The sequence below is a fragment of the Lissotriton vulgaris genome, chromosome 1_1 (assembly GCF_964263255.1).
Source record: "Lissotriton vulgaris chromosome 1_1, aLisVul1.2, whole genome shotgun sequence".
NCBI classification, from domain to species: Eukaryota; Metazoa; Chordata; class Amphibia; order Caudata; family Salamandridae; genus Lissotriton; species Lissotriton vulgaris.
Window position 1 is genome coordinate 458,040,755 of NC_141685.1, and position 26,800 is coordinate 458,067,554.

General features: G+C 45.5%; 1 protein-coding gene across 7 annotated transcripts in view; it reads left to right on the top strand.

Annotated features, from left to right (window-relative positions):
* DNAJC6 (DnaJ heat shock protein family (Hsp40) member C6) overlaps positions 1 to 26,800 on the top strand; it is a 352,982-nt gene that overhangs the window by 195,578 nt on the left and 130,604 nt on the right. For all 7 annotated transcript variants that reach the window (XM_086953713.1, XM_086953706.1, XM_086953678.1 and 4 more), the window contains exons 5-8: positions 12,638 to 12,760; positions 15,467 to 15,600; positions 17,336 to 17,530; positions 22,289 to 22,406. In XM_086953713.1, the coding sequence (XP_086809839.1) occupies positions 12,638 to 12,760; positions 15,467 to 15,600; positions 17,336 to 17,530; positions 22,289 to 22,406 (570 nt within the window). The remainder of the gene's footprint in view (positions 1 to 12,637; positions 12,761 to 15,466; positions 15,601 to 17,335; positions 17,531 to 22,288; positions 22,407 to 26,800) is intronic.

Consider the following 26,800-nt stretch of genomic DNA (forward strand, 5'->3'; position numbering starts at 1 on the left):
TCGGTGGGTACGGCTTAAATTTTTCGGTCGGTTTTAGTAAACCTCCAAACCATGCCTTCAGCACGGTGAAGTTGGGGAATGTAAGAAATTATACCCTTAAAAGATTCAAGCTGCGTGGAAAGCATATTTCAGTGTGGGAGTTTAAAAACATACACCAAATGTGAGCCCTGCAAAAGAGACTTGAACACACTTAAAACACGCCCCCTTACTAGTGCGACGGCTAGAAAACAGGCTTGTAATGGGGCTGGAGGAGCAAACCCGTTGAATGTGGGAACTGTGCCACCGAAGCTGCTCAGAGGCAGGGATTTGTGAAGACACCACTTTCCTCTTGCTCCTAGGATTGACAGCAGTACTTTTGTAGTAAGTCGGCCAAACTATCAACTAACTCTGGCCTACTTCAGGTACCAAATGTAAGTGTGGCGGAGCAGGGATTACTGCTGCACCAAGGAGCTGTATGCAGATTGGGAATCCTGGAGGTGTGGGTCATACCAGCAGGCTCTGAGTGGTGGTAGCGATTGTCATAGGATTTGTAGTGTGAGGGGTCTGTGTGTGTGTGGGGGCGCTCTGTGTGTGTGGGGGGGCTCTGTGTGTGTGTGTGTGGGGGGGGCTCTGTGTGTGTGGGCGGGGCTGTCTGTGTGGGGGGGGGCTCTCTGTGTATGGGGGGGCTCTGTGTGTGTGGAGGGCTCTGTGTGTGTGGGGGGGCTCTATGTGTGGGGGGGCTCTGTGTGTGGGGGGGCTCTGTGTGTGTGTGGCTCTGTGTGGATAGCTTTTTTTTTGGTGGCTCTGTCTGTGTGAGGGTGGCTCTGTAAATGGCACTATGTGAATGACTCTGTGTGGGTGGCTCTGTGTGGGTGGCTCTGTGTGGGTGTCTCTGTGTGGGTGGCTCTATGTGTGTGTGGGTGGCTTTGTGTGTGTGGCTCTGTGTGGGTGTAAATGCAATAGGTCATGCATTTGCGAGCAATTAAGCTATTGGCATTGTAAATGACAATGCCATTTATTTAACGATTAAGCTTTTGGCAATGTAAATGACAATGCCATTTATTTTGGATAAAAAAAATTATGAGGAATGCCAATAGCTCTACCTTTAATAATGCTGAGACCATTGCATTGTAAATGCTTGTTTAGAACTTGTGCCCTGCTTAGCAGGCTATTAAGATGGCTTGTTTTGTCCAGAGTCAGTATCTCGGCACTCCAGAGCAGGAGGCCGCCTACCACCGAGATGTGCAGCAGCTAGGCGCTAGGCATGAAGCCTGTTGAGGCACCTAATATCACAGCCAATGAACAACTGAGGAGAAATGTCTTATCCGTTTTTGAACCATGATGCAGTCTTTAGTGCCCATAGCCTGTAAACAAAGAACAAGTTAACAGTTTTAGCGAATGTGGCGTAACATACAGAATGCGCAGCAATCAAAGTAACTAGTGTGTTTCTTAAAGTAAAAATAACAAGCCTGTCCTCTCTTTTAAAGTGTCTTCGCCTGCACTTGCAGACAATTCTAACATTTTCTGACTACTGCTTTTCTAAAAAAAAGACACCGCCCCGAAAATCCCCCCAAGCGCCAACTCATGTGGTTCCATGTGCAAAGTCTATCCCAATCCATGTCACCTAAATAGACATGGTGCATACATCATTGGCTTCCTTACAGCCTGGAAACGCAAACGGGCACTACCTGATAGACTGGACTACTTAATGTATTTGCGTCTTAACTTTGCAACACGTGCCTGACTTGGCATGACAATAACGTATATTGCAAAGACTCCCACCCAAGACATCAGCCCGCAGCTGTCCAGAGGCACAAGTAGGCCTAAAGACTCCCTACGGCTGCTTAAATGACCCCCTATGGCGGGGGCCGGCCTCCCCTTCAAACTGCGCTAAAAGTGCATGTCGTGCAGCAGTGGATGTGTGTGTGTGTGTGTGTAAAGGAGGGCCACCTATAAATCCGTTCTCTTCCATACTCGCCTTCTGCACGCACTAGAGTATGACTGGAGAGGCGTGGGACCTCATTTAGTCAGTTGTGCACAAAGGTGACTTCTCCAAATGCCCCTGGTTGGGACGGCAGCGTGTTGAGTAAGCATGGGCGAATTTTGCGAATCTCGCGTTCGCGAATTTTGCGGATTTGCGAACTCGCAATCCGCAAAATCCGCGAATTTGCGGATTTTTTTTTTTGTGTTTGCGCGGGTTTCTGCCAGTTCGCGAGGGTTTTGTACAATGTCGCAAATTGCGAACTTACCTGTCGGGTCGCAAGTTTCGCGAACTTGTTGTTTCTACGTGTCCAGCCTGTTTGGGACACTCTTCTTCATCACTGCCACTCTCTGTCACCACTGCCACTCTCTGACTACTCATGCCACCCTCTGGCCCACCCATGCCACCCTCTGTTTCATCACAGCACCCTCTGGTTGTCCAGTCAGTGTACATTATTGTGGCAACGCAAGCACACCTTCCCTGCCTCAAGTGACCTGAATTAATTTGGGGCTGATTAATGTGTCACAGAATATTTTTTTAGCTGGCACCTGCTTCCTTAGTGCTTCCTGATTAGTGATCTTTTGCACTTGCTAAGTGCTTTCATTGTTGCAAAATTAGTTACAACACCTGCCCTGCCCCAACTGACAATAATGAATTAGGGGCTGATTAATGGATTTGAACTGCCAGCCTGGCTCCTGCTTGTCTCCCTTAGCTGTAATTCAGGACCTTTGTGGCATATGTGTAACTATTCTGAGGTTCAGTGCAGGGTCACATAATAGTTGCAACTGAACTCTGGAGGGGCCCCTCAGGAAGCACTACAGGAAATGGCTACTAATGATGAGCCTGAACTTTTGAACCTGGTAAGTAGTTTCAGTTTTGCTAAGATCGTATTTCTGCAATTTTGCACTTATTCGCGGGGCGCGAAGTTGTACTGGGAAGCCGCGAACTCACGCGAACAGTGCGAGCAAAATCCGCTGCTCGCGGATTTGCGGATTTTGCGGGAGATTCGCGCATCTCGCGGATTGCGAATTTACCGAAAATCCGCAAAATCCGCGAGCGAAACGGATTTTCCGCCCATGCTTAGTGTTGAGTACGGCAGTTCTAGTTTGTCTTTCTACTTTGCCCTGTCAACATTTTTATTTCATTTCCCCAAAGCATGCACGTAACAAGTTAAGACATACCCCGAGCTTCAATGCTTCACCTGTACAATGTTCATATGCCTTCAAAACTGCACCCTATCCTCTTTTCTCCACACTCTTCCGCTTTTTTCAGTTTGATTATAGCGCAGACTCGACCCCAAGCTATTTAAAGTGCTTTACGTGAGCACCAATTACATTACACCACAGATTACACCAGCTCTCATACACACAGATATCCTCCCCCAGGTGTGCTGCTTCCCGTAGCTGCAAAGGGTGCAGGCATCACTAATACAAGGAAGGGAGTTTGCCCCCACCCCCTGGTTTTGTAGTAAAACACAGCCACTAATTGGGATGAAGTTGCCCCTTTCACACTTGGGCTTCAGTACCACAGCCCCTGCTGCACTGTCCATAGATACAAGTGTTAATTGGATCACTCTAGCCCAATGTCTCTTGCCCCATTAGTCTTACACGGGGCTGTCGCCCATGCTACATGTAAAGCTTCACTTGAGGTCAGATCTCTGCGCCGCAGGCACTTGCTTGTTCTTGTGGCCAGGCTGCTGGTACTGCAGGTGCGGGGTGGCCTCGCAGAGCAGCAGCAGGAAGCTGCCGAGCAGGAGCAACGGAGAGAGCGCCCCCTGCTGCCAGAGAGCCATGTTGCAGCGGGAGCGGGGTGCTGTCCGGGGCCGAGGAGTGAGCAGGGAGCTCACTGGTCGGATAGGTGCAGCACCGCGGGGTGGTCTTAGCTTCCCACTCAGGGCACTCACCCCACCCTCGGCCTCTCAGAAGCGGACTCCAAAGGGAGCGAGGGGAGGATGCTCGATGGAGGAAAGGCTGCAGGTGAAAATGAACAGCTTGTCCAATCAGCCGGACTGCCCAGACTGCACACTGCCTCTCCTCCTCACGGTCCCTCCTCTTAGCTCTGCCCCCCTCTGGTTGTACCCTGCCACAGACGCATTAATTTCACTGGACTCAATATTTGCATGACAGAGCAACTTCTGGCAGTTTCTGTTTTTACTTTTTTAAGGCATTTCTCTTGCTTCCCCCCCCCTTTCATTATTGACCTTCACCCAGGAGGCGAGCAACACGCCTCCAGAAAAAATGTGGAAGCACAAAAAACCTATTCGGGGGGTAGTAAAAACAAGCTCTCGCCATTGCGGGAAGGCAGCCTCTGTTTATTTTTGCATCGCGCTTTCACTTTAAGTGAAAGCGCGATGCAAAAATAAAAACGCGGATCCCGGTCTATTTTTGGGACGGCCCATCCGTACTGGATCTCAAGGCTTGTTTATATAACACGCCTCCTTGAGATAAGAAATTGCTTCATGACAGCCATGAAGCAGGCGATCCAGTCCGGATGGGCCGGACCAAAAGGCAAAAGGGAGGCAACGCTAACAGCTCATTTCCAATGGCAGCCCACCTTTTAGGATAAACGGTGACGGCAGCCAATGGAAATGAAGGGCGGGGCTTCAAGCCCACTTCTGAAATCCCTCTCTCACAATATCTCTCACCAGCAAGCAGCGCATGCGCTACAACGCTAGGCGAGACCTAAAGAAGGGGTTGGATACACGCAACCTCGTGTGAAACTCTTGTCAACTCACTTGTACAGACTGACTTCTGATAAAAACCGGGAGCAGGGAGTAGTGGGTGTGGTGTGCTGGGTGTAAGCCACACTTTGCATCTCACTACACTTCATACCCCGCCCCTAAAGACTCTTCCCAGTGCTGCACCCCACCCAGACAAGCACAGCTCCTTGAAGTACCTTTAAGGCGCCGTGCAGCTCTATAAAATCGATCACTAAACTAGACTCCTTAAATGATATAACCAAACAATTCCCAGATCCAGGCAAGCAAATGCAGGAGGCGCTACTGTAAATGTAAAAGTGCACTTTCATTCCTGACACCTCTGTGCTGCCAAGGTGCCACCCCAGAAGAGTTTTGTTAGGACACAACCAAGGGTGTAACACAGGACCCTGCAGCAACACTTCAGGCCCCCTTCATCCTTTCAGCACCCACCCGCCCCCACCCCCACATTCACCACAGTGCCAATGAAAATCTGTAAGATCTGGGAGACTCAAGGGGTCCTCACCACAGTCTGCTGGGGGACATCATTTTACATTATCCCATTAGCCAGAACTGGCAGTTTGCACCCACTCGCCCACCTACACAAAACACGTGCCCTCCCCGATACAGACAATTCTTTCCATAGCTGATTGCTGAAGTTGACAAGTACGGAAGGAGGGAGTGGGCAGCTGCAATTTATGAGCCTTTCAATTGCGGTATTTATTTAAAGATGTACTGCCCTGTTATCTTACAGTACAATTTCGAAACTTTAACTGCTCGGTAACACAATTTCCTTTCTTAAAATATGAGTTAATGAAGGCATGTCACGCAGAAAGGGGCAGGGCGTTCAATAACGTCATACGTCATTAAAAAGGAATTTGTGTTCCAGCAGGACATCCCAGTGAAGTGATGCGTCAAAAAATTAAGCACCCCTAGTAGTGAAAATGAAAATTTTTCGCTAAACAGCCTTTTTAAGAAGAAACAAAACTGACTAATAAAGGTCAGTTGACCATCCGAAAGATTTACCCTCCAGGTGGCTGTATTCCACATCAGACCTGGCTTTCCAAGTAAGCCTCCCAGGGCTGCCCTTGTACAACTGCTACAGAGCATCTAGATACCCTCACAGGTGTTCAGAGCACTATAAAAACACCAATAGCAGAACATATTAATGAGCAAACTCAATTACTGTTCTTGCCTTCTCCCTGCCCACCCCTTTGCAGAAAAAACAATCCACTCTTCACATTAGCACGGAAAGTTTGTGTTACATTCCTCCCTCTTCCTCTCAACACCAGGCCCAATGGCAGTCCATCAACAACACATTGGCGACCCGCAAGCCAAATCTAATCACTCTAAGACCCAACTGTGGGGTCATAACTCCAAGAGCCAACTGTGGGGCCATCGCTCTGAGAGCCAACTGTGGGGCCATCACTCTGAGAGCCAACTGTGGGGCCATCACTCCAAGAGCCAACTGTGGGGCCATCACTCCAAGAGCCAACTGTGGGGCCATCATTCCAAGAGCCAACTGTGGGGTCATCGCTCCGAGAGCCAACTGTGAGGTTATTACTCTAAGAATCAACTGCTGGGTCATCACTCCAAGAGCCAACTGTGGGGTCATCAGTCTAAGAATCAACTGCGGGGTCATCACTCTAAAAGCCAACTGGGGGTCATCGCTCCGAGAGCCAACTGTGGGGTCCTCACTCCGAGAGCCAACTGTGGGGTCATCACTGTAATGTCATTGAAAAGGATGTTTTTTGGTCACTGCCTTTCTCAATTTTGGACGGGCCATCCGGAATGGGTTGTCTGCTTCACGGCTGTCGTAAAGCAATTTCTTATCTTTAGGGGGGCCATCTGTTTCAAAGGATCCAGTCCGGATGGGCCCTCCCAAAAGGAAGAAGGGCTGTAGACAGGCACAGCGTGCATGGCGCACTTTCACTTTCCGATTCCATTGCGTGGCAACAGCTTCTTCTTTTTACTTGCTGTTCTGTGTAATCAGGCTTAAATATTCAGGCCGTCAGACTGGAGGATTGAAATAGTTTCCGGGGACAGTCAGCTGCTACCGCGGCGAGTTGGCGGAATGCAAATGGTCTATTGTCTCTGAATGATGTAACCTTTACAGCGATCTTGTCTGAGCAGGAAGACAGGCTAGCTGAGCTGCGGACCCAGCAGCTCCTTGATGAAGCAGGCGTTGAGCCTCAGGTTGTGGAGGATGCTGTTCTGCCAGCCCCGGGGTGCTGCGCCAAGTATAGTAGGGAAAGCTCCATGCAATCTCTGCGTAGATGGCACTCCGTGGCAGCCGCCGCTCCGGGCTCTCCTCGATGGCCATGGCGATCATGGCCATGTACGAGAAGGGGAAACGGCAAAACACACAAGATGATGGACGGAATGTTGCACAATGGCAAAACATTCATCCCCAGTCACAGATCTGGGTTTAATCCATCGTTATTTTGCTCACCAAGCCACCCCTGTTCAGACATGGCCATATGCAAATCAGTCTTGACCCTGTGCCTCATGGGAACAGTCCAGCCCGAACTGCCAAGCCATGTCTTCCCTGGGCCAGAATCAAGCATCCTAGGACTGGTTTCTGGCTATCAGCCGTCTTCAGCCAGGATAGCTTGACTCCAGTGCCTTAGTGAGCACGGGAGCCACGTCTGGGCATACCCTTCCCAGATAGGGTGAACAGCAAAATACACAAGATGATTGACGGAATGTTGCACAATGGCAAAACATTCACCCCCAGTCACATATCTGGGTTTTGTCCATTGTTATTTTGCTCACCTAGCCACCCCAGTTCAGACATGGCCATATGCAAATCAGTCTTGACCCTGTGCCTCATGGGAACAGTCCAGTCTGAACTGCCAAGCCATGTCTTCCCTGGACCGGAATCAAGCATCCTAGGACCGGTTTCTGGCTATCAGCCGTCTTCAGCCAGGATAGCTCGACTCCAGTGGCTTAGTGAGCATGGGACCCACGTCTGGGCATACCCTTCCCTCATAGGGTGAACAGCAAAACACACAAGATGATGGACGGAATGTTGCACAATGGCAAAACATTCACCCCCAGTCACAGATCTGGGTTTAATCTATTGTTATTTTGCTCACAAGCCACCCCAGTTCAAACATGGCCATATGAATATTAGTCTTGACCCTGTGCCTCATGGGAACAGTCCAGCCCAACCGGTCTCTGTTTTAGATATGTGATTCGCAGATGGGGGTCTCTTTTATGTTTTGTGCCTGGACCTATTTTCTGCCACAGTCTGATTCTGACCATGGAATATGCATGCATCCAACCTGTGTGTTGCCACCCTTATCCCATCCCCGAAACCTGTGTCCTTTAGGAATCAATGCTATGTATAGCTCTATTGCCCAGCTTTGTAGAACCCCGTATTCAACTTATCACATGGTAATTTGCATGGAATCCAAATGTCCATCATTTAATGTTTCCCCCCACCTCTCATACTTATTTGAATTTAAATTTGAATTTAAAAACATTTCTATAGCGCACTTTTACCATGCGGTTTCTTGGCGCTGTTGGAGTGTGAGGAAGCAGGCAGGAGCGGAGGGGGATTTAAGCATTGTAGGCTCGGGAAAAAAGAAAAGTTTTGAGACCCTTCCGGAACTCGATATAGGAAGATGACATACGGAGTTCCGAGGGAAGGGAATTCCAAAACGCAGGAGCAAGCACTGCGAATTTCGTACCGCCAGTCTTTTTCTTGCTGAAGCGGGGGATGGTTAACAGAGCCTGATGAGTGGACCTAAGCTCTCGTCCAGGTGTGTAGGGAGTGATGGCAGAACAAATAAATTCCGGGGCGGTGCCCATTTTAGCTTGAAAAGTGGTGCAGCCAAGCTTAAACAGGGCACGCTCTTTCACCGGCAGCCAGTGCAAGGCCTGCAATAGGGGGGTGGCTCGATGGTATTTAGGCAGGCCGTGAATCAGGCGAGCAGCCTGGTTCTCTACTAGCTGCAAGCGGCGAATGGCGTAAGCTGGAGCGCCATTATAAATGATGTTCCCATAATCGAGGCGCGAAAGCACCATGGCCATCACTATAATTTTTAGGGCAGGTAAAGAAAAAAAACGAGAGATCTTCCTGATGATTCGGAGGGAAAAGAAACAGGAGGAAACAACCGAATTGACCTGAGAGTGAACGGAAAGTGAGGGAAACTTATGATATCCAGTCCATTTGATTATTACATCATATGGAGACTATCCTTCCAGAGCCATTTTCATACCCTAGACCCCCCCTTCCCGTACACTCGGAAGCCCTATCGTACCATCTCCACTCGACACATACACTGCATTTACCACAAGAGGCCTGCCCCCCTCACTGCATACAAGTTCCACCTCCTCATAATGTCCTATGAAGAAGGAGCTCCCCTACACAGCCGCCTACCCAATTCCATTCTCTCAAATACCCTCGAAAGACACTTCACGCTGCCCACAGAATCCACCATTTTATCCTGACCCCTTGTTCCAGCTTCACATAGGGCCCCATTGGACCAAGTGCCAACTTCTCACAGTACCCCGGAGGCAGCTTCTAAATCTGCTAGGAGTATTAGCTTCTTACGGTGCCACTACTGCTAGCCAATTGATGCTCACGCATGCTATCACTGTGCCCATCAGGGCCAAATCTCTCAGTGCCCATCAGTGTGTCCTTCTTGCATTACCTCCCTGGTGGGTTCCTCACACTTCTCAGCAATGACGGTCACATGCTGATGAGCTTTGCGGGGGTCAATAGGGGGTAAAAGATATTGTCATTTACAATGTCATTACTTGATTAATGCTTCACATAGGGGAAACCAATAACTCTTTCAATGCCAATAGCTCAAAACAATGAAATTGCGAGACCTATTGCATTGTAAATGCTTGTTTAAAGTAGTAGGCATAAGCTTCTTGGCAATATGTTTCACAGACTAAGGGCCTCATTTAGAGTTTGGCCGAGCAGGTGCACCACTGCAAAACGGCATTACTCACACTCAGCTAAACTTATGTTTTAAGCTGGGGGAAGCACTGAGTTTTCAATGGTAGAGCCCCTGCTGGCTTCACTGACAGAACTATTTAACCTGGCAGCCCATTTCACCAAAAGTCCATGTGGGTATAGTGCATGTTTGGTGACCGTCTCTCGTTTTCCGGACCCAGCACCTTCATGTGAAGCATTATGACCCTGGGTGGAGGAATTGAACAAAGGACCTCATTTGCAAGGGTGAGAATTCCATGCAGATCAGACCATTTTTATGTTTTCTGAAAGGAAAACGCCTACGTTTGTTTTCAGAAAACAAAAGACTTTGCTGAGTGGGTCCATTAAACATGGCACCCACTCTGCAAAATGTCAGTGGCTTCAATGGAGCTACCAGAGTGGTGACCCTGCCAAAGCTACAAAAACATACCCTTGGGGCATTCAGAGCTTTCGGGAATGTTTTTTTTGTTTGTTTTTCATTGCATGAGTGCCAAACGCATTTCCAATGTAACAGGTCTTGCATTTGTGAGAGTTTAAGCTATTGGCATTGTAAATGACAGTGCCTTTTATTTATCTGTTTTAAAAACAACACATAAATAAAAGGCATTGTCATTTACAATGCCAATAGCTCAAACACTCGTTAATGCGAGATCTATTGCATTACAAATGCTTGTTTCTTTGCCTTACTAGATCTCTTAGTGGCATTTGATACACTTTAACATGAGCCACTTGTTAACATTCTTTCAACTGACCTGGTTATGGATGGCTTAGTCCTGGAGTGCTTTTTCTTCATTTTGGAGGGTTGATGGGAGCTAATTTAGATAGGTTCTTCCCTTTCAAAGCCCCATCATATCAGATTAATCTCCGTCTCTAGAATCGTATCTCAATGTTCTCAGATTTTGTTGCTCCAAATTCTCTTTTATGGACTGTCCTGGACCCTCTCTGAAAGCTTGGGTTGTTCTTTCACTTTATATTTCTTTTGCAAATATTTCATAAATGTTCAAACAGATTTTATGGTTTTGGTTGTGTTGAATGCCTTATTGTAATGCTGTTTAACTCATTGTGAAGATGTCTCCATGTTATTTGTGGTTGCATATTTTGTAGTTCATTGTATTTTCAATGCAACTGTGCTCTTCCCTGTATTGCACAGAACACATCTACCACCCTGACCAAGGTATGCTGAACTAAATGTTTTACACGAACAATAAATTGCTAATATAGGCCTCTGCACCTTACCAATAATTTAAATGTTAATGTTCGTTTTCTTGTTATTCTCAAGAGCAGACAAAAATATTAAAACTGACAATTATTCATGCCATTCTGAATTTAAAAAAAAGCATTTAGCCTTCTTAAAATGGTGTGATAAGTCTGTGATGGTTTACGGGTTATTATTTTTCAGATATATTGTCTAAAATCGGACGTGATCAATGTTCCCACTACATCATTTATGCACACCATAAGAAAATTCTTTTACGGTTTTTATCAACACAAACCTTTGAGCATACAATGCTAGCTCTGGGGCTAATGGAGATATAGGGCCATATGTTGGGTAAAACGTATTTTGCGATTCTCAATTTGCAATTTTTAGGGAATCGCAATTAGAGAATCGCAAAACTCAATGTAGGTAGGATTAGCAAAATATTTTGCGAATCCCACATATTCCTTATTTGCGAATCACAAATTGAGATTCGTAAATAAGGAATACCTTCCCATTCATTCCTATGGGCTAGAAGGTCATAGGAATGAATAGGAAGACATTCTCAATTTGCGATTCTCAATTACAGAATCACAAATTGAGAATGCAATTTCAGGGTTGCAATGGTGTCAATAGGACACCCTTTTGCACCCCTGAAATAAACATGTGTGCACATGTGGCACACATACATGCGCTAAGGGCATGTATGTGCACCACATGGCACTTTGAAAAATGCAAAAAGTGCATTTTTCAAAGAAATCACAAATTACTACCAACCTGAAGTTGGTGGTAATTTGCGATTCCTTAAGCTAAAATCGCACAACTTGTGTGCCTCCTACATTGCATTTAAGGAATCGCAATTTGGGATTCCTTAAATGTATTTGCAAAATAAGAAATCGGAAATTTTGCGATTCCTTATTTTGCATGTAGGTTTTTGTTTGCTACATAGCATACTGCCCAAATTGTGATCGCAAAACGCTAAAATTCTGCGAATTTCTGCATTTGCGATCGCATTTTGGCTACCTACATATGGCCGATAGAGCCTAGATTAGAATATGATGGACACATTATGGATCCTGTCCATGGTGGAGTAGTTGACTCCCGCCAAGGTGAGGGTACTCCGCCTGCCAAATTTAGAGATGTCCCCTGACCAACGGACATCTTTTGCATGTCTAGGAACTGTGTCACAGTGGTTCCTATAAATGCATTGAAAGCTTGACTGGTGGCTTTGTCAATGTGAGGGAGCCATACATCAAACTTTCAACATTTTATGTTGATTTTCAAACACAAAATTCCGAAGAAGAAGATGGTTTTTGAAAAAAAAAAAAAAGCAATTACCCCCTCGCCATGGAAGTTTTCACGCATGGTGAGGGGCTCATTTTGCTGTTTTAACTGCCCTTACCACAAGCCTTGCCTGCTGGTGAAGGACAGTGAAAACTTGACATTTGTCCCCCCACTTTAAATAGGGTGGGTGGAGAAATAGCAAAATCTCCATTGGCCATTACTCTGTTCGGCCGTCAGAGGTGTATGAAGGAGACGAAGTAGTCTCTGCCATCAACATACTATCACTGTTGAGACATCGTAAGCTCTCCACCAAACTCAAAAACGGGCCCACAGTTATTGCCTACATGAATTGAAAATGTTATTGCACCACATGTATAAATGACAGGGTCATGATCGTTTTTAGCCTTGTTGGATTATAGCCGGATCTTCTCTGGCAATAAAGGTTTGTGAATCGAGCCCTGTATATCTTTCCTATTTTTTTTTGAGATTCATGTTTTGACTTCGCATTAGAGAAATAAGGTTGTTTATGTGTTTTATTTTTCAATTTCTAAGGTCTCGGAATGCAGTTGGCCAATGAGACAAGCCCCTAGTTTGCACAACCTCTACGCTGTTTGTAAGAACATGCATAATTGGTTACAACAGAACCCCAAAAATGTCTGTGTCATCCACTGCATGGTAAGTACAAAGCAAAGAATTGTAGGATTTGCACAGTGCACTTTGTCAGAACTCTTACACTGAAAACGAAACATCCTATCTTCTAATGTGTTACACCTATGTATCATTTTTAAGGAGGAAACATAATGGCTTTGGTCTTCACACTTGTTTAAACGAGTTCTGAATGTTGGCCTCCTCAGAGCTAAGAATGGAGATCTACTGAAAAGTCTTGCCTTCCTCAAGTGACTCTAAAGACATCAAGCGCTTGAATACCCCATCAGAGAAACAAGGGGAACCAGGGAGGTGTGAGAGAACGCACGGGGTGCTTGCTGGGGTGCTCTGATGTCAGGATTTCATAGGATGGACAGGTGTCTTGTTACCGTCTGATGTACCTCATGTGGCAGATATTAAGAGTTTTGAATAAGTAAGGTATAAGTCAACAGGCCAGTGAGTAAGTGCAGAAAGAAGGGACCCACAGTCAAAGTCAGATCCAGCATCATGATATTATGTTGAGGGTGCTGTTTTCCTGTTGGTTGTATTCTAGGTCTCAAAGCGATAGTTTCGAGCATCCAAGTAGAAAGAAAACCACTCACACACAGTTGTGAACAAAACGTGAATTCAGTGGTATCTGCCTCCTTTCACATGTTAAGGAAAATCAAGAAAATACTTCCATACTTTCCTCCATCTGCAGGAAAAACGCTGATCTCCACTCTTGTATTGTCTAAGCTGGATTACGGTAATGCCCTGTTCCTGAATGCTCAGGAACAGGTGCTCCACAAACTACAATTGATTCAGAATGCGGCAGCGAGAGTTCTGCTTGGCATCCCCAAACGCCAACCAACCTCAGCGGCCATACGTCAATTGCACTGGCTAGGGGTCGGAAATAGGATTAAATTCAAAGCGCTCTGCATCACTACAAGGCAATGCACAATGTAGGACCACAGTTTTTGAGGACTGCATTTCACATCTACGCCCCCAGCAGATCGTTGCGATCTGCTTCGTCATGTATTCTTTCAGTTCCCCGTACTAGAACCTCCACTTGGGGAGACAGACATTTCCTAGTGGCAGCCCCCAAACTTTGGAATTCGCTTCCTTTGTCCATCAGACGCAGTCCCACTCTCACCAGCTTTCGTAGACTGCTCAAGGCATGGTTATTTAATCAGTGATTCTTTCAGCGTGCTTGTCCTGGGAAACACATGCGCCGAGACACCTCCGGGTATTTACGCGCAATACAAATCACAAAAACATAAACATAAACATACAGATACATTTGTTTGCTATTAGTGTAAGACTGGCTCTGTAGTCCTTATGATAAGAGCAGCATTATAAATGTACATGAATGGTGAATGCAGGCATCTGATATGACAAGTGAGCAACTGCCTCTACACCATATATTAGTAGTTAAAAGTCCATGGTATTAAAGAATACAAGGCACATCAAGAAAGTGAAGTATTTATATAGCTCCCTCGTTAACCCACTCAAATTGCATAAAATACAGCTATGAATCCACATTTATGCACAGAATGAATACCTGATTTATGGTGATCCAGTAGAAAAAATTATTCAACAAAAGTTCAGAATCCACCAACCACTACCATTCACAACCTATTGGACAGATATGTTAAGTTGATATGGGACAATTATAGGTAACATTTACACAGTCTTCAATTGCTGGAGTAATAGGCAACTGAATAATTTTGTCCCTCTCTTAACTCCCATATACTTGGTGTTTTCAAGTCCTGCAAATTTCTCGACTAGTTAAAATAGGAAATTCCTGTTTTCTAGATAAAGATGAATTATTGTTATGTCTTTATGTTATGTTTTCTTATCTAGAAGGCACATAAAATAACAGAAAGCTATATTAACCGAGATTCCCTTAAAAAAGGGAGTAGGCTTGTGACCCACAAAAATGTGTTAAATATTTTCAATAAAACCCTTCTTTCCTTGATGGGAGATTCAAGTTGAAGTGGAAGGCAGGAAAGCAGAGCATCTCAGTGCTAACAACATCTTCGGAATAACATTATTTTAATAACAATGCATTCATAAAAGTAAACAAACTTGAAAGCGTGTGAAAGATGTGTGAAGAGTGTAATAGAGTAAACAGCTGTAAGAAAAGAGGAAGAAAATACTCAAGATAGATTCCTCTAAAACATGTAAAATGATCGGTGGTTAAATCAATTATTGCACTGATTGTTCTCTTTCCCTTCAAATTATCTGAAAAGGTAGCCGTCTGGTATTTAAAAGGTCTGCCAGTAAACCAACAATAGTATTAGAAGCATAATAGGAGTGCCTTACCATAAAATTGATTACCGAACATAGTTTACAAATAAGCAACTAGTCATATTCACCTATCTTTTCTAGAATTGCAATTTTTGAAAGATGTAGAAGGGATTTATTCTGTAGAGTTTGGATATAGATTTAAAGAGCTATTCAACTGTCTATTATAGTTTCAGCGTGCTCATGGTATGGAGTTTCTTCTGTGTTCTTTTCTCGTTTGGCTGATCTTGGATCAATGCCTTTGCTTTGTTGTTAAGTGTAGTATTTGCTAACTAGTTTTAACATAACAAACGTAATATGCTAGAGTTCACCAGTTCTGGTTGAAAAGAAAGGTTTATAAAACCTGAGAACATTGTTAACCTTTGTGAGGGCAGGACTATGCCAAAATGTATAAAGTTTCTTAAAAATGATAATTGTCGTGAAGATGTATATTCAAATTTTACTTAACAGGATGGGCGTACAGCCTCAGCAGTTTTGGTCAGCGCCATGTTTTGTTTCTGTCATCTCTTCTCTAATCCAGTTCCTGCTATTCAGTTGCTCAACTCAAAACGACCAGGAATCGGACTTTGGCCATCCCACAGAAGGTACTAAATGTGGCTTGAATCTCTGTTTTAATTGCAGATGTTGCAATCAACATCCTTATAGAGTAATACTTCATATTTTAATTAATATTAAGCTAATAATATATTTGAGTGCAATCAGCAATTTAATTCGTCCTATACGTATGTGTATATCTGTACACTGTTGCAGTTTGGAAAGTGTGAATTGCCTGTTTCCATGTAATTATAAGTGTCATTATTAAACAGAATTCAGTTGATCTCATTACTGGGTAAGGAAACATGTCACCCAAAGATCATGATTTACCACCTGTGTACTTATGCATAATATTGTGTTTGCTTTAGGTTCCTAACACAGCCCTTAGGCAGCATATACTTTTAAACTATCCGGCAAATGCTCAATGTATAGTTATCGATATGCAGTTCCAGTAGTTGGTAATGCATACGGTTCTAAGTTAATGATGTGTTTCCATTTCTCATTGGTTTTAATATATTGTATTGTAGTTGCATTCATATAACATTTCATGTGCCTGATGTGGGTCAGAAACACATTAGTGAACCAGTAATATTCTATACTATAAGTCGTGTTTGATTCGAAGAATGTTGAAATACTTGTGCCTTGTTACATCTGTGCTGAGAGCTTACCAGTGACTTAATTCACTCAGAAGAAGATAGTGCAGTTTTGAAGAACTTTTGCCGCATGTCGCTGGATGCCCCACTCAGAGAGTGGTTAAAAATCCTTAAGCCTAGACATTTCTACACTCATGGTCACCCAGAAGGATGTTCCATGAGTAGTGTGGAACACTGAATACGAAGGGTGGTGGAGTTCAGCTCTGGTCAAAAGGTGTCAAACTTGGCCTTCTTTGTGTGTCATATTCAAGTCATGAGTTTCGGGAAATGCGCATGAACAAAGCTGATAAATTGCTCTTTCTAAGCTGTGCTCTTATTAATGAGAAACTAGAAGGGTTTCCCTTGTATTATTAGGAACATGTTGGCACCATTTTTACTGTGAGGAGCCACCCTTTGGTAATGGAATTAAATAGGAAACTCAACAGACCTTTTCAGCATCCAGTACTTGACAGACCTTTGTGGGAAGGGTTTTAGTGTAATGCCTGATGACCAGAGTGGTGCTGTTTTCCTGACATTCATTGCTGCACTTAAGCGTGTAGCAGAGCAAAGAAGAGTGAGAGGTAGAACTCATTAGTTTTTATAATAATTTATTTTTGTGTCTTCTTTGAATTGTATATTGTAGGAATGGGGCCTCTGTGACAAGTGTTTTGGTGTTGCGAATGATGAGTGGAAAGTACTTCTGGCATTGCTGGGGTTTTGTTAAATCCTGAATTGGAATGCACTAGAGAGACAGACAATTGTACTTGTGATCATGCCATCCACCCTTGAGAAAAATATGTTTTTACTCAGGTTATGTTCCTAAGTTATTTAATATCCATATGTTGCTATTAGGAGTGATGGAATCTGCTTACTGGTTGGTGTGATACTGTATCATTTGTTATGAAGAGACAAATATCCCTTCTGTTCTAAAATTTCTGAATTGCAAGTGATCTTGGATAGGTTTTATTTTTATCAGAATATATAACCTGGGACATTTAATTGTAGAATGTATAGAAAGCGTTCACCTCTTGCTACTCAAAGGTAGTTTGTTGACATGGGCCCTCTGTTGTAAGATTGAAGTATATGAAATTTAATGTAGACCCTCTTTTAACAGTGTAATGTGCAAGCTAAAAGTGAACTTTTTGTATTGCAGATATATTGGTTATATTTGTGACCTCGTTGCTGACAAGCCCGTCCAGCCTCACTGTAAGCCTGTTAACATTAAATCAGTCACCATTAGTCCTGTACCCTTTTTCAATAAGCAGAGAAATGGATGTCGACCCTTCTGTGATATTCTTATTGGAGAAACCAAAATCTTTTCAACAGCACAAGACTATGAAAGAATGAGGCAAGTGAATTAATTGATGCTGTGCTACCCACTCTGTTTCATGTTATTTTTAGGATAGTTATTTTTGTGTGTAAAGATGTTCTCATGCTCCATTTATAAAAAGTAGTACATACATTAAACCAACTACGTACGCCCCCTAGAAGCAAAACTAGGCTCATATCATGCTCAAAACGATCACAAGTGTTTGATATCATAATGTAAATGTCAGATTTCACTGTGAAGTTTGCATTGTTGTTAGGCCTCAATAAATGCTTTATTTTAAAAAATCAGTCACAAGACCGTGATATAATTTGTGAATGAATATGTACTTGTAAAGTGCATGGCTACCAAAGGCCTCCCAGTGCCAGAGATGGAACCATTACCGATATTAAGAGCATCAGGGGAACAGCAGGGTCTTCTGAAATTTACGAAAAGAGTGGTGATTTTTCTCAAGCCTAATATGATCTGGAAGTTGATTCCAACACTTCGCCGAGATAACGGAGAACAGCCGTCTGCCACTCCGCACTTGATTTACTCTAGGGACGACTGCTAGACGATTCTTCTCTGAGCGTAGTGCTCTTTTTGGGAAATAAGGAGTGATGATGGATCTTAAATTCGTAGGTGCACTTGAAGACAGCACCTTATGGGCAATGCAGAGGGCCTTAAACTGGATTCTCTTTGGCCACTGGCAGCCAGTGCAAAGAAACGATGAAGGGCTTGGCAGATTCCCAATAAGGAGCCTGCATAAGAGAGCGTGCAGCGCAGTTTTGCACCATTTGCAACTTTTTGATGGTAGAACACAAGGATCCTAGATAAAGCACATTGGCATAATCAAGCCGTGACAAGATCTGGGCCTGCACCAAATGTTTCCCTGCATTGAAAGGTAACAAGGGAAGGATTTTCCTAATCATTTTTAGGATTCCAAAGCAAGTGGCTGCCACCCTGCACGCTTGTTCCTTGAACTCCAGTTTGTGGTCAAACCACACCCCGAGAGATAAGTTGTGAAGCACAAATATTACAAATGCTTACCCAACAGTGGAGGGGTGTGTTTGTGTATTGTCAATCCTGCTCAACATAAAATGATCTCCGGAACTCTTTTGGACGCGTTCACTGAACAAACAAGTAAAAAACGAATTGAACGGTAAACGCGTCCAAAAGACTTCCGGATTGATGAACGGCTGGCGCTCTTCCATTCAACACGCCACTCCGCTCAAGTTTAAGAACCTTTGTGCTTGCGAGGCAATTTCCCAACTGAAATGGTCTAGAGTGCTACACACAGTATTGCCACCCTCCAGTCCGTGTCATGAGGAGAACCCATAACTACACTGTGGTTCGAAACGCGTTGACCCCGAGCCTGGGAAAAAGAAGAAGGGTGCAACTAGGGCCATCAGATAGTTCCACACTTTCCATCCCTAGGAGTGCAACCCCAGAAGTATTTATCTATCCTCTTGCTCAGTAAGACAGGCAGGCAGTATCTATGAACTGTGTTGTCCACCTGGCTTCTTGTATATAATATGAAGGACTGGTGCCTAGTGAAAAAAACATTTTAAGGCATTGTATTAATGTGTTTTTGGTGTTTTTCAAACTTACAGTATTGATTTTGTACATATAGAACACTTGCATATATTGCACATTTTTTGTCTGTATGCATTCTTTATTGTTTGATAATTGTTCTTTTGATGACATATAAAAACTCAATGGAAAAGTTTTTCTATAAAAAAAGTCAAAAAGACTCAAATAAAATATTCGATCACCCAGAACTGTTAGGCTGGGTGTGATTAAATGTTAAAAAGTATACCTGTCTGGCTATTTGTTCTGTTTAGTATATTGGAGTGGTCCAAGCCAGTCCGAGACAGGACCCAAACCTTTCTGTCGCCCTCTTTTGTGGAAAAGCAGACCTCACTATAACTACCTAGTGGCCACTGTCACTAGGTAATATATACATACAGTACTTAATTTGAGCCAGTGGTTGCCAGTGGGGGCCTCTGGCACTTATTTTGTGTGTCTGGCACTTATTTTCTTGCACCAAATATTTGCTGATTGCAAGAGAGGGAAAAGCAAACGGATAGGAAAGATGGAGGAAGAGAAAGCAGTAGCGTTGCTTGGATTCCTGGAGACCTGATGCAAGTGAGGAAATATCCCATTTGGCTGCTGTTGGGGTACAAAAAGCAGCAATCATCATGGTTCAATTGGCCCTCAGGGCTCTGTATCCTGGTGCACTGCACCTGCTGCACCAATGGTAGCTACGTCTCTGAGAGAAAGTCGGCAAAACCGTCACAAATGGAAAAAGCAGGAACTTGCAGGAACAAGAAAAAGGGGCGGAAGTGTCTGGTAGTGGATTAAAGACTACCAGCCTTGGTATTTGGTGCATCAAAGTTTAATTGCACTGGCTGCTGGCTTCTGTGAGTGCTTTGGGCACCGGCACTCTTTCTTTCACAAATTAAGCACTGATATATGTCGATTTGGTTTGTGATCTTCTATCCATATTTTGTGAATTATTATAAGAAGTTCAACCCACGTTTCCATGCTGCTTGAGATTAGTTAAATTTTTCAGAATGGGATTGTAGTGAACCTTTCTGCTTTCTCTGTAGATTCAAAATCACATGTGATGGCCTCAAAGTTCATAGCAACTTCCATTTGATTCTGAAACACAAGTTTTATTATACGTAGTCATAAAGTTATAGGCCAACATTTGTTCCTTTCCAATTCATTGTAATCAAAAGAGAGGGGCTCGTAGTTACCCAAAGGGAAATTGAGCAACAGTATACTGTCAAGTAAACAAAAGTATTTTCCCTATGGGAGATCAAGTTATCTCAGATCCAAACGGGATTCAGAGACCTATCTCACTCAGTCTGCATCACTCACTCAACTCTCAATCTATTGGCTTGGGGAACACTTACAAGAAGGAAAAAACGATATTTATGTAAAAATATACAATTTATTTCAATAAAAAACATATGAATTCTTATGCATTTCTAATTAAAAACATATACATTGAGCAATAAAAAACACCTAATGTGGAAATGGAGAAAGAATGGGAAAAGACACTAGTATTTGTCTTAATCTTGTCACTTCGGACACCTGTTTGACAACACTAGGAGGAATTATCTTTCCTTATAACCAAAATGTTTGTTGGCAACTCCGAATTTGACTCTTTGTAAATGCGTCCTTTCCAATTCAGACAAAAGTCTTGTTATGTGGGTTTCAATTTCTCAATTTATAATTGGGCCATTGCTTTCTTTCTCAATATCATTGGGTATTCGTCACAAACTGGCGTGTTTTCATCATCTTGCCTAGTTCTATCAATTTTGATGTCTTTTTCTGAGTTCACAAGGATCTTTAAGAAAATTGAAGACTGCCATGTCACCTGTTAGACCTGATTCAGAAAAGGGGGTGGTGATGAACAGAGTGTCTGAATTGAGCAGACCACTCTTACCCAGTCCAAAGATCAGGGCTTGATCCATCTGTTAGACCTGTCATCCTTAGGGTGGTCTTAACCGACCCTTTTGCCTCCTGTTTTTGCTGATTCTTATTGTTGACCATTGACTGAGCGCCTTACCACAACTAACCAGTGCTAAAGTGCATGTGCTTCTTCCCTAAACATAATAACATTGAGGTATTGGCGATTGGCATATTTGCTGTACTGGTTAGTCACTTGTAAAGTGGAATACCATATATCCTGGGCCTCTACTTCAAATGCAACTAGTGTGCTGAACCCGCAGAAGTAGCCTTTCAATCCAGTCAAAGGCCTCCCACTGCAGTGCCTGTGCATGCAGTTTACTGCTACTTTGACTTGCCATTTAAAACTACTTGCCACACCCTAAACTCCCCTTTTCTTACATATAGGTCAATCCTAAGGGAGGCCCTAAGTAACCCTAAGGGTAGGGTGCTATGTCTGAAAAAATTGATGCATTGAGCGCTTAGCGTTGATGCTTTGCTCCATCCATGGTACTTTTTCAGTGAGCTCTGCGTTGGTCCTGCCCTCCATCAGAGTTGGCCTGAAATTTGAATTTGCACCAATATCCTGCAACCTCAAATAACTTTTCGACCTCTAGGGACTTTGAAGCACTATTCTTGATTTCATTTGTATAAATTCATATCTCGACTTCTATTGATTGGATTTTGTCATTTTGGTCTCATTTTGCTCAGCTAAATATTCCGTTTTTCTGTACCTGTGTGGAGTCTTTTTCTGGTATTTTCATTGTGTTACTGTGTGTGTGTGTGTGTGTGTGTGTGTGTGTGTGTGTGTGTGTTGCTCAAATACTTTACAAATTACCTTTGTACAGAAGCCCCTCTGCTTTGCCCAAGCTACCATAGGGTGAGCATAGGTTATCTTATTGTGTATCTGGCTAACCCTGACTAGAGTGGTGGTTCCTGCCTGACCTAGGGGCATACCTCAGCCAACCAGTAATCCCTTTTCTAACATCACCTAATTATAATCAAGCATATTCTACTCCAGTCACACTCAACTTTACCTAATTCATATTTATTCAAATTGTTTCTCATTCTGAATAAAGTCCCACTTATTATTTTGTAGCTGAAATGTGCGTCTTTCATAACTAATTATGATTCAATTTTGATATTAAGATAATCCTCGCTTCATTAGTCCTACAGCTATGTTTATAAGTCTACAGCATTTTTGTCATTTTCCAAATTTAAAACGGAATTTTTAAAATCCTATATTGATTTTATTAAAACCTACATTTGTGATAGGTAAACACTGCGAATTCAACGTGTTTACAATTGTACTATTTATTTCATCTCTTTTCATGGCTTCAGGGAATTTCGAATTCAAGAAGGCAAGGTCTATATTCCATTGGGCATCACTGTGCATGGGGATGTTGTTGTTTCCATCTACCACATGAGATCAACTATCGGTGGACGACTTCAAGCAAAGGTATGTCGTTTTTAATTTTGCAGCAACTTCACATGCTTAATTGAAAGATACTATTTAATGTTCTATAAAATGAACATATGAATTAAGACCCCATTGCTTGCCATTGTGTTCATGGTCCATGACGCATTCCCTTAGTCGTGCCAATTATATGTTTAGGTTTAACTAAATGGCGCTTGTGACATTCATGACAAATTATTACATATGATATATTGCTCTGGATTAGAAGACAAAAGAGGTACGGTGTTCCTGGGTGGCAAGTTGGCCACCTGGTGAGTGTGGGGAGGTGGGGAATACCTCAATCAATCAATCAATCAGAGTACTTGTAAAGCGCGCTACTTACCCATGAGGGTCTCAAGGCGCTGAGGGGAGGGGGTGCCGCTACTGCTCGAAGAGCCAGGTCTTGAGGAGTCTTCTGAAGGCGAGTAGGTCTTGGGTCTGCCGTAGGTGGGTAGGGAGGGTGTTCCAGATCTTGGCGGTGAGGTAGGAGAAGGATCTGCCACCAGAAGTTGTTCGTTGGATGCGGGGAACAGCAGCGAGGGTGAGGCTGGTGGAGCAGAGCTGGCGAGTGGGGGTGTAGAAGCTGAGTCTGCTGTTCAGGTAGGCTGCTCCGGCATTGTGGAGTGCTTTGTGTGAATTGGTGAGGAGCTTGAAGGTGATCCTCTTTTCGACGGGGAGCCAGTGTAGGTCTCTCAGGTGGAGGGTGATGTGGCTGCGGTGGGGGACGTTGACGATCAGTCGGGCGGAGGCGTTTTGGATGCGTTGTAGTCATCGTAGGTGTTTGGCTGGGATTCCTGCGTAGAGTGTGTTGCCGTAGTCCAGTCTGCTGCTGACGAGGGCCTGTGTCACCGATCCTCTTGTTTCGTTCAGGATCCACTTGTAGATCCTGCGAGGCATGCGGAGGGTGTTGTAGCAGGTGGAGGAGACGGCGCTGACCTGTTTAGACATGGAGAGGGAGGAGTCTAGGATGATACCTAGGTTGCGTGCATGGTCGGTGGGTGTCGGTGCTGTTCTCAATGTTGTCGGCCACCAGGAGTCATCCCAGGCTGAGGGGGTGGGTCAGAGGATAAGTACCTCAGTTTTGTCCGAGTTCAGCTTCAGACGGCTGTTCCTCATCCAGTCGGCGACGGCCTTCATTCCCTCGTGGAGGTTGGTTTTGGCGGTGTGCGGGTCCTTGGTGAGGGAGAGGATGAGCTGGGTGTCGTCAGCGTAGGAGATATTGAGGTCGTGTTGGCAGGCCCCTTGTGCGAGGGGACCATGTAGTTGTTGAAAAGCGTTGGGCTGAGGGATGAGCCCTGGTGGACACCGCAGATGATGTCGGTGTCCTCGGATCGGAAGGGTGGGAGGCGGATGCTCTGGGTTCTACCGGAGAGGAAGGACATGGTCCAGTCAAGGGCTTTCTCTTGGATTCCGGCTTCTAGGAGAAGTGTCTTTAGAGTGCAATGGCAGACCATGTCGAAGGCGGCTGACAGGTCCAGGAGGATGAGGGCTGATGTTTCGCCGTTGTCTAGTTGGCACCTGATGTCTCGGTGCTGTGGTTTTTGTCTGAACCCGGACTGGAACGGGTCCAAGATGTTGTTGTCTTCCAGGCGGCGAGCTAGTTGTATGTTGACGATTTTCTTGATGACCTTCGCCGGGAACGGGAGCAAGGAGATGGGCCGGAAGTTCTTGAGGTCCTTGGCGTCCGCCTTGAGCTTCTTGAGGAGGGCGTTGATTTTGGCGTGTTTCCAGCTTTCCGGGAATGTCGCTGTTTCGAAGGAGATGTTGATGACCTTCCGTAGATGGGGTGCGATGGCAGCGTCTGCTTTGTTGGATAGGTGGTGTCGGCACGGGTCTGACAGAGATCCTGAGTGGATGGAGTTCATGACCTTGCGTGTCTCGTCGTCATTGACGTTGGACCTGGAGGTGAGGCGGTTGGTGCTGGTAGTGTTCACAGAGGAGGTGGGGTCTGGCGTAGTTGGGCGGTCATGGCGTTGAAGCTGTCATGGATGTCAGCGATCTTTTCAGTGGAAGAAGATGGCCAGTGAGTTGCACAGTTCTTTTGAGGGCGGTATGTCATTGGCGCTAGGGTTAGTAAGTTCCTTTACAATGCTGAAAAGCTCTTTGCTGTCGTGTGCGTTGTTATCCAAGCGGTCTTTGAAGGAGGGTCTCTTGGCTAATCTGATGAGGTGGTGATGTCTGCGTGTGGCGTCCTTGTAGGTGCTGCGTGATTGTCCGGAGTGCGTTCATTGAGCCATATCTTCTCCAGTTTCCGGCATGCACGTTTGGAGGTCTGCAGCCCGTCGGTGAACCAGGAGGCTCTCTTGCTGGTGTGGTTGTTGGAGGGTTTCTTGAGTGGGGAGATGGTGTTGGCGCAGTCGTTGATCCACTGTCTGAGGTTGCGGGCTGCGGTGTCTGGGTTGGTGGGGTCGGTGGGTGGGTTTTGGGCAAGGGTGGTGATCAGCTGGTCTTCGGTGACTTTGCTCCAGCAGCGGCGAGGTAGCTGTTGGGTGCGGTGGTGCGTGGTTGGTTTATTGAAGGTGAAATGGATGCAGTGGTGTTCGGTCCAGTGGAGTTCGGTGGTGTGGTCGAAGGTGACGTGGGTGCCTGTGGAGAAGACTGGGTCCAGCGTGTAGCAAGCCGCGTGGGTCGGTGCGGTGACGAGTTGTCTGAGGCAGAGGTTGGTGAGGTTGTCGATCAGGGTGGCGGAGTTGGCGTCTTTGTTCTCGAGGTGGAAATTCAGGTCCCGAGGAGGATGTAGTCCGTGAAGGCGATTGCGTGGGTGCTGGCGAGGTCGGCGATGGAGTCACTGAATTGAGCTCGAGGTCCGGGGGGTCTGTAGATGAATGTTCCTCTGAGGGTGGTGTTTGGGTCGGTGTGTATTCGGAAGTGCAGGTGTTCAGCGGTGTTGAGGGTGTTTTCTGCGTGGGTGGCAACCTTGAGGGTGGACTTATGGACGATGGCTATTCCTCCTCCGATTCCGTTGGCGCGATCCCTGCGGTGATCTTGTAGCCATCCGGGATGGCTATGTCAACGTCGGGCGCCGAGGAGTCGTTCCACCAGGTCTCGGTCAGGAAGGCGACGTCTGGGGCAGAGGTGTGGAGCAGATCCCAGAGCTCGACGGCATGTTTGCGTGCGGAGCGGGTGTTGAGGAGTAGGCAGCAGAGGTGGTTGGGTCCAGTCCTTGGAGGTTTGGTGGCTCTGTCGCAGGTGAAGCTGCAGGTGGGGCAGGAGAAAGGTCTGTGAGTCCGTTTCAGGGCGGCTTGGAAGCAGGTGTGGTTTCGGCCGGCGTTGAGTGCATAGAGGGTGCTGGCGTCATAGCGGAGTCTGGTGTTGTGGCGTTAGCGGGGTCCAGGGGTCTGGCGCTGGGCGCGGACGGACTTGCCTTTGGCGGGCGGACCCTGCGCGGCCTCCATAAAAGGGGGATAGGGAGGGAGGAGCAGCTGAGAGGCGGGAGCGGGGTTGCCAATGGGGAGCAGGGGACGGGGCCGCAGGGACGCAGTGGCGGGAAGAAGCAGGAAATGGCGGGAAAACAGGCAGGGAGCAGGTACGAGGCAGCTGGCGGCCGTGTGGTGGCGTGGGGAGCAACCTGCCTGCCAGCAGAGTCAGAGGTCGCTCCTAAGCCACTGCGCAGCCTCCTTAAGAGGGGGAAAGGGAGGGAGGAGCAGCTGGGAGGCGGAGCGGGGTGGCCAATGGGGAGCAGGGGGGCGGAGACGCAGGGACGGTAAACGGCAGGAAAACAGGCGGACTGCAGGGAGCAGGTACGAGGCAGCTGGCGGCCGTGTGTTGGCGTGGGGAGCGACCTCCCTGCGAGCAGGGTCATAGGTCCGTTTGGAACAAGGACCCTCACACACCCAGCAAGCAAGGTGTCATGCTTCTTCACATGAGTCTGCTCCTCGACGAGCCGGCTCTGCAATACTTGACGGGCACCCATAAAGGGGCTCTTCATCAGAGATCTTTTGTTCCTTGCCGTATAGGTGCCGTGGGTGTGAGGGGCCTGGTAAGATGTAGATGTGTTATGTTGGTAAAAACAGGTAAGGGAATCCTCCTATAATTATTTTTATTCTGGAGAGGTCACAACCTGATTGAAAAGTAAAAAGAAGGAGGGCGACTATTTTGTTTCAGTCTGACAAAAATTACGCTCTACCCCTTAGTAGTCACTAAGGGGTAGAGCGTAATTTTTGTCAAATTAGCTTGCTGGGAGTGTGAGGGTCCTAGTTCCGACAGGAGGTATTTCCCACCTCCCCACCACTCTGAGTACTCACCAGGTGGCCAACTTGTCACCCAGGAACACCGTACCTCTTTTGTCTTCTAGTTCTACCGAGGGCAAGTAAGGTGGACCTTTATCAAGCCCCCATTGTCCCCCTTGTTGTTTACTAAGCATTGCTCGGGATAGAACGGACTTAAGTAAAAGAAGG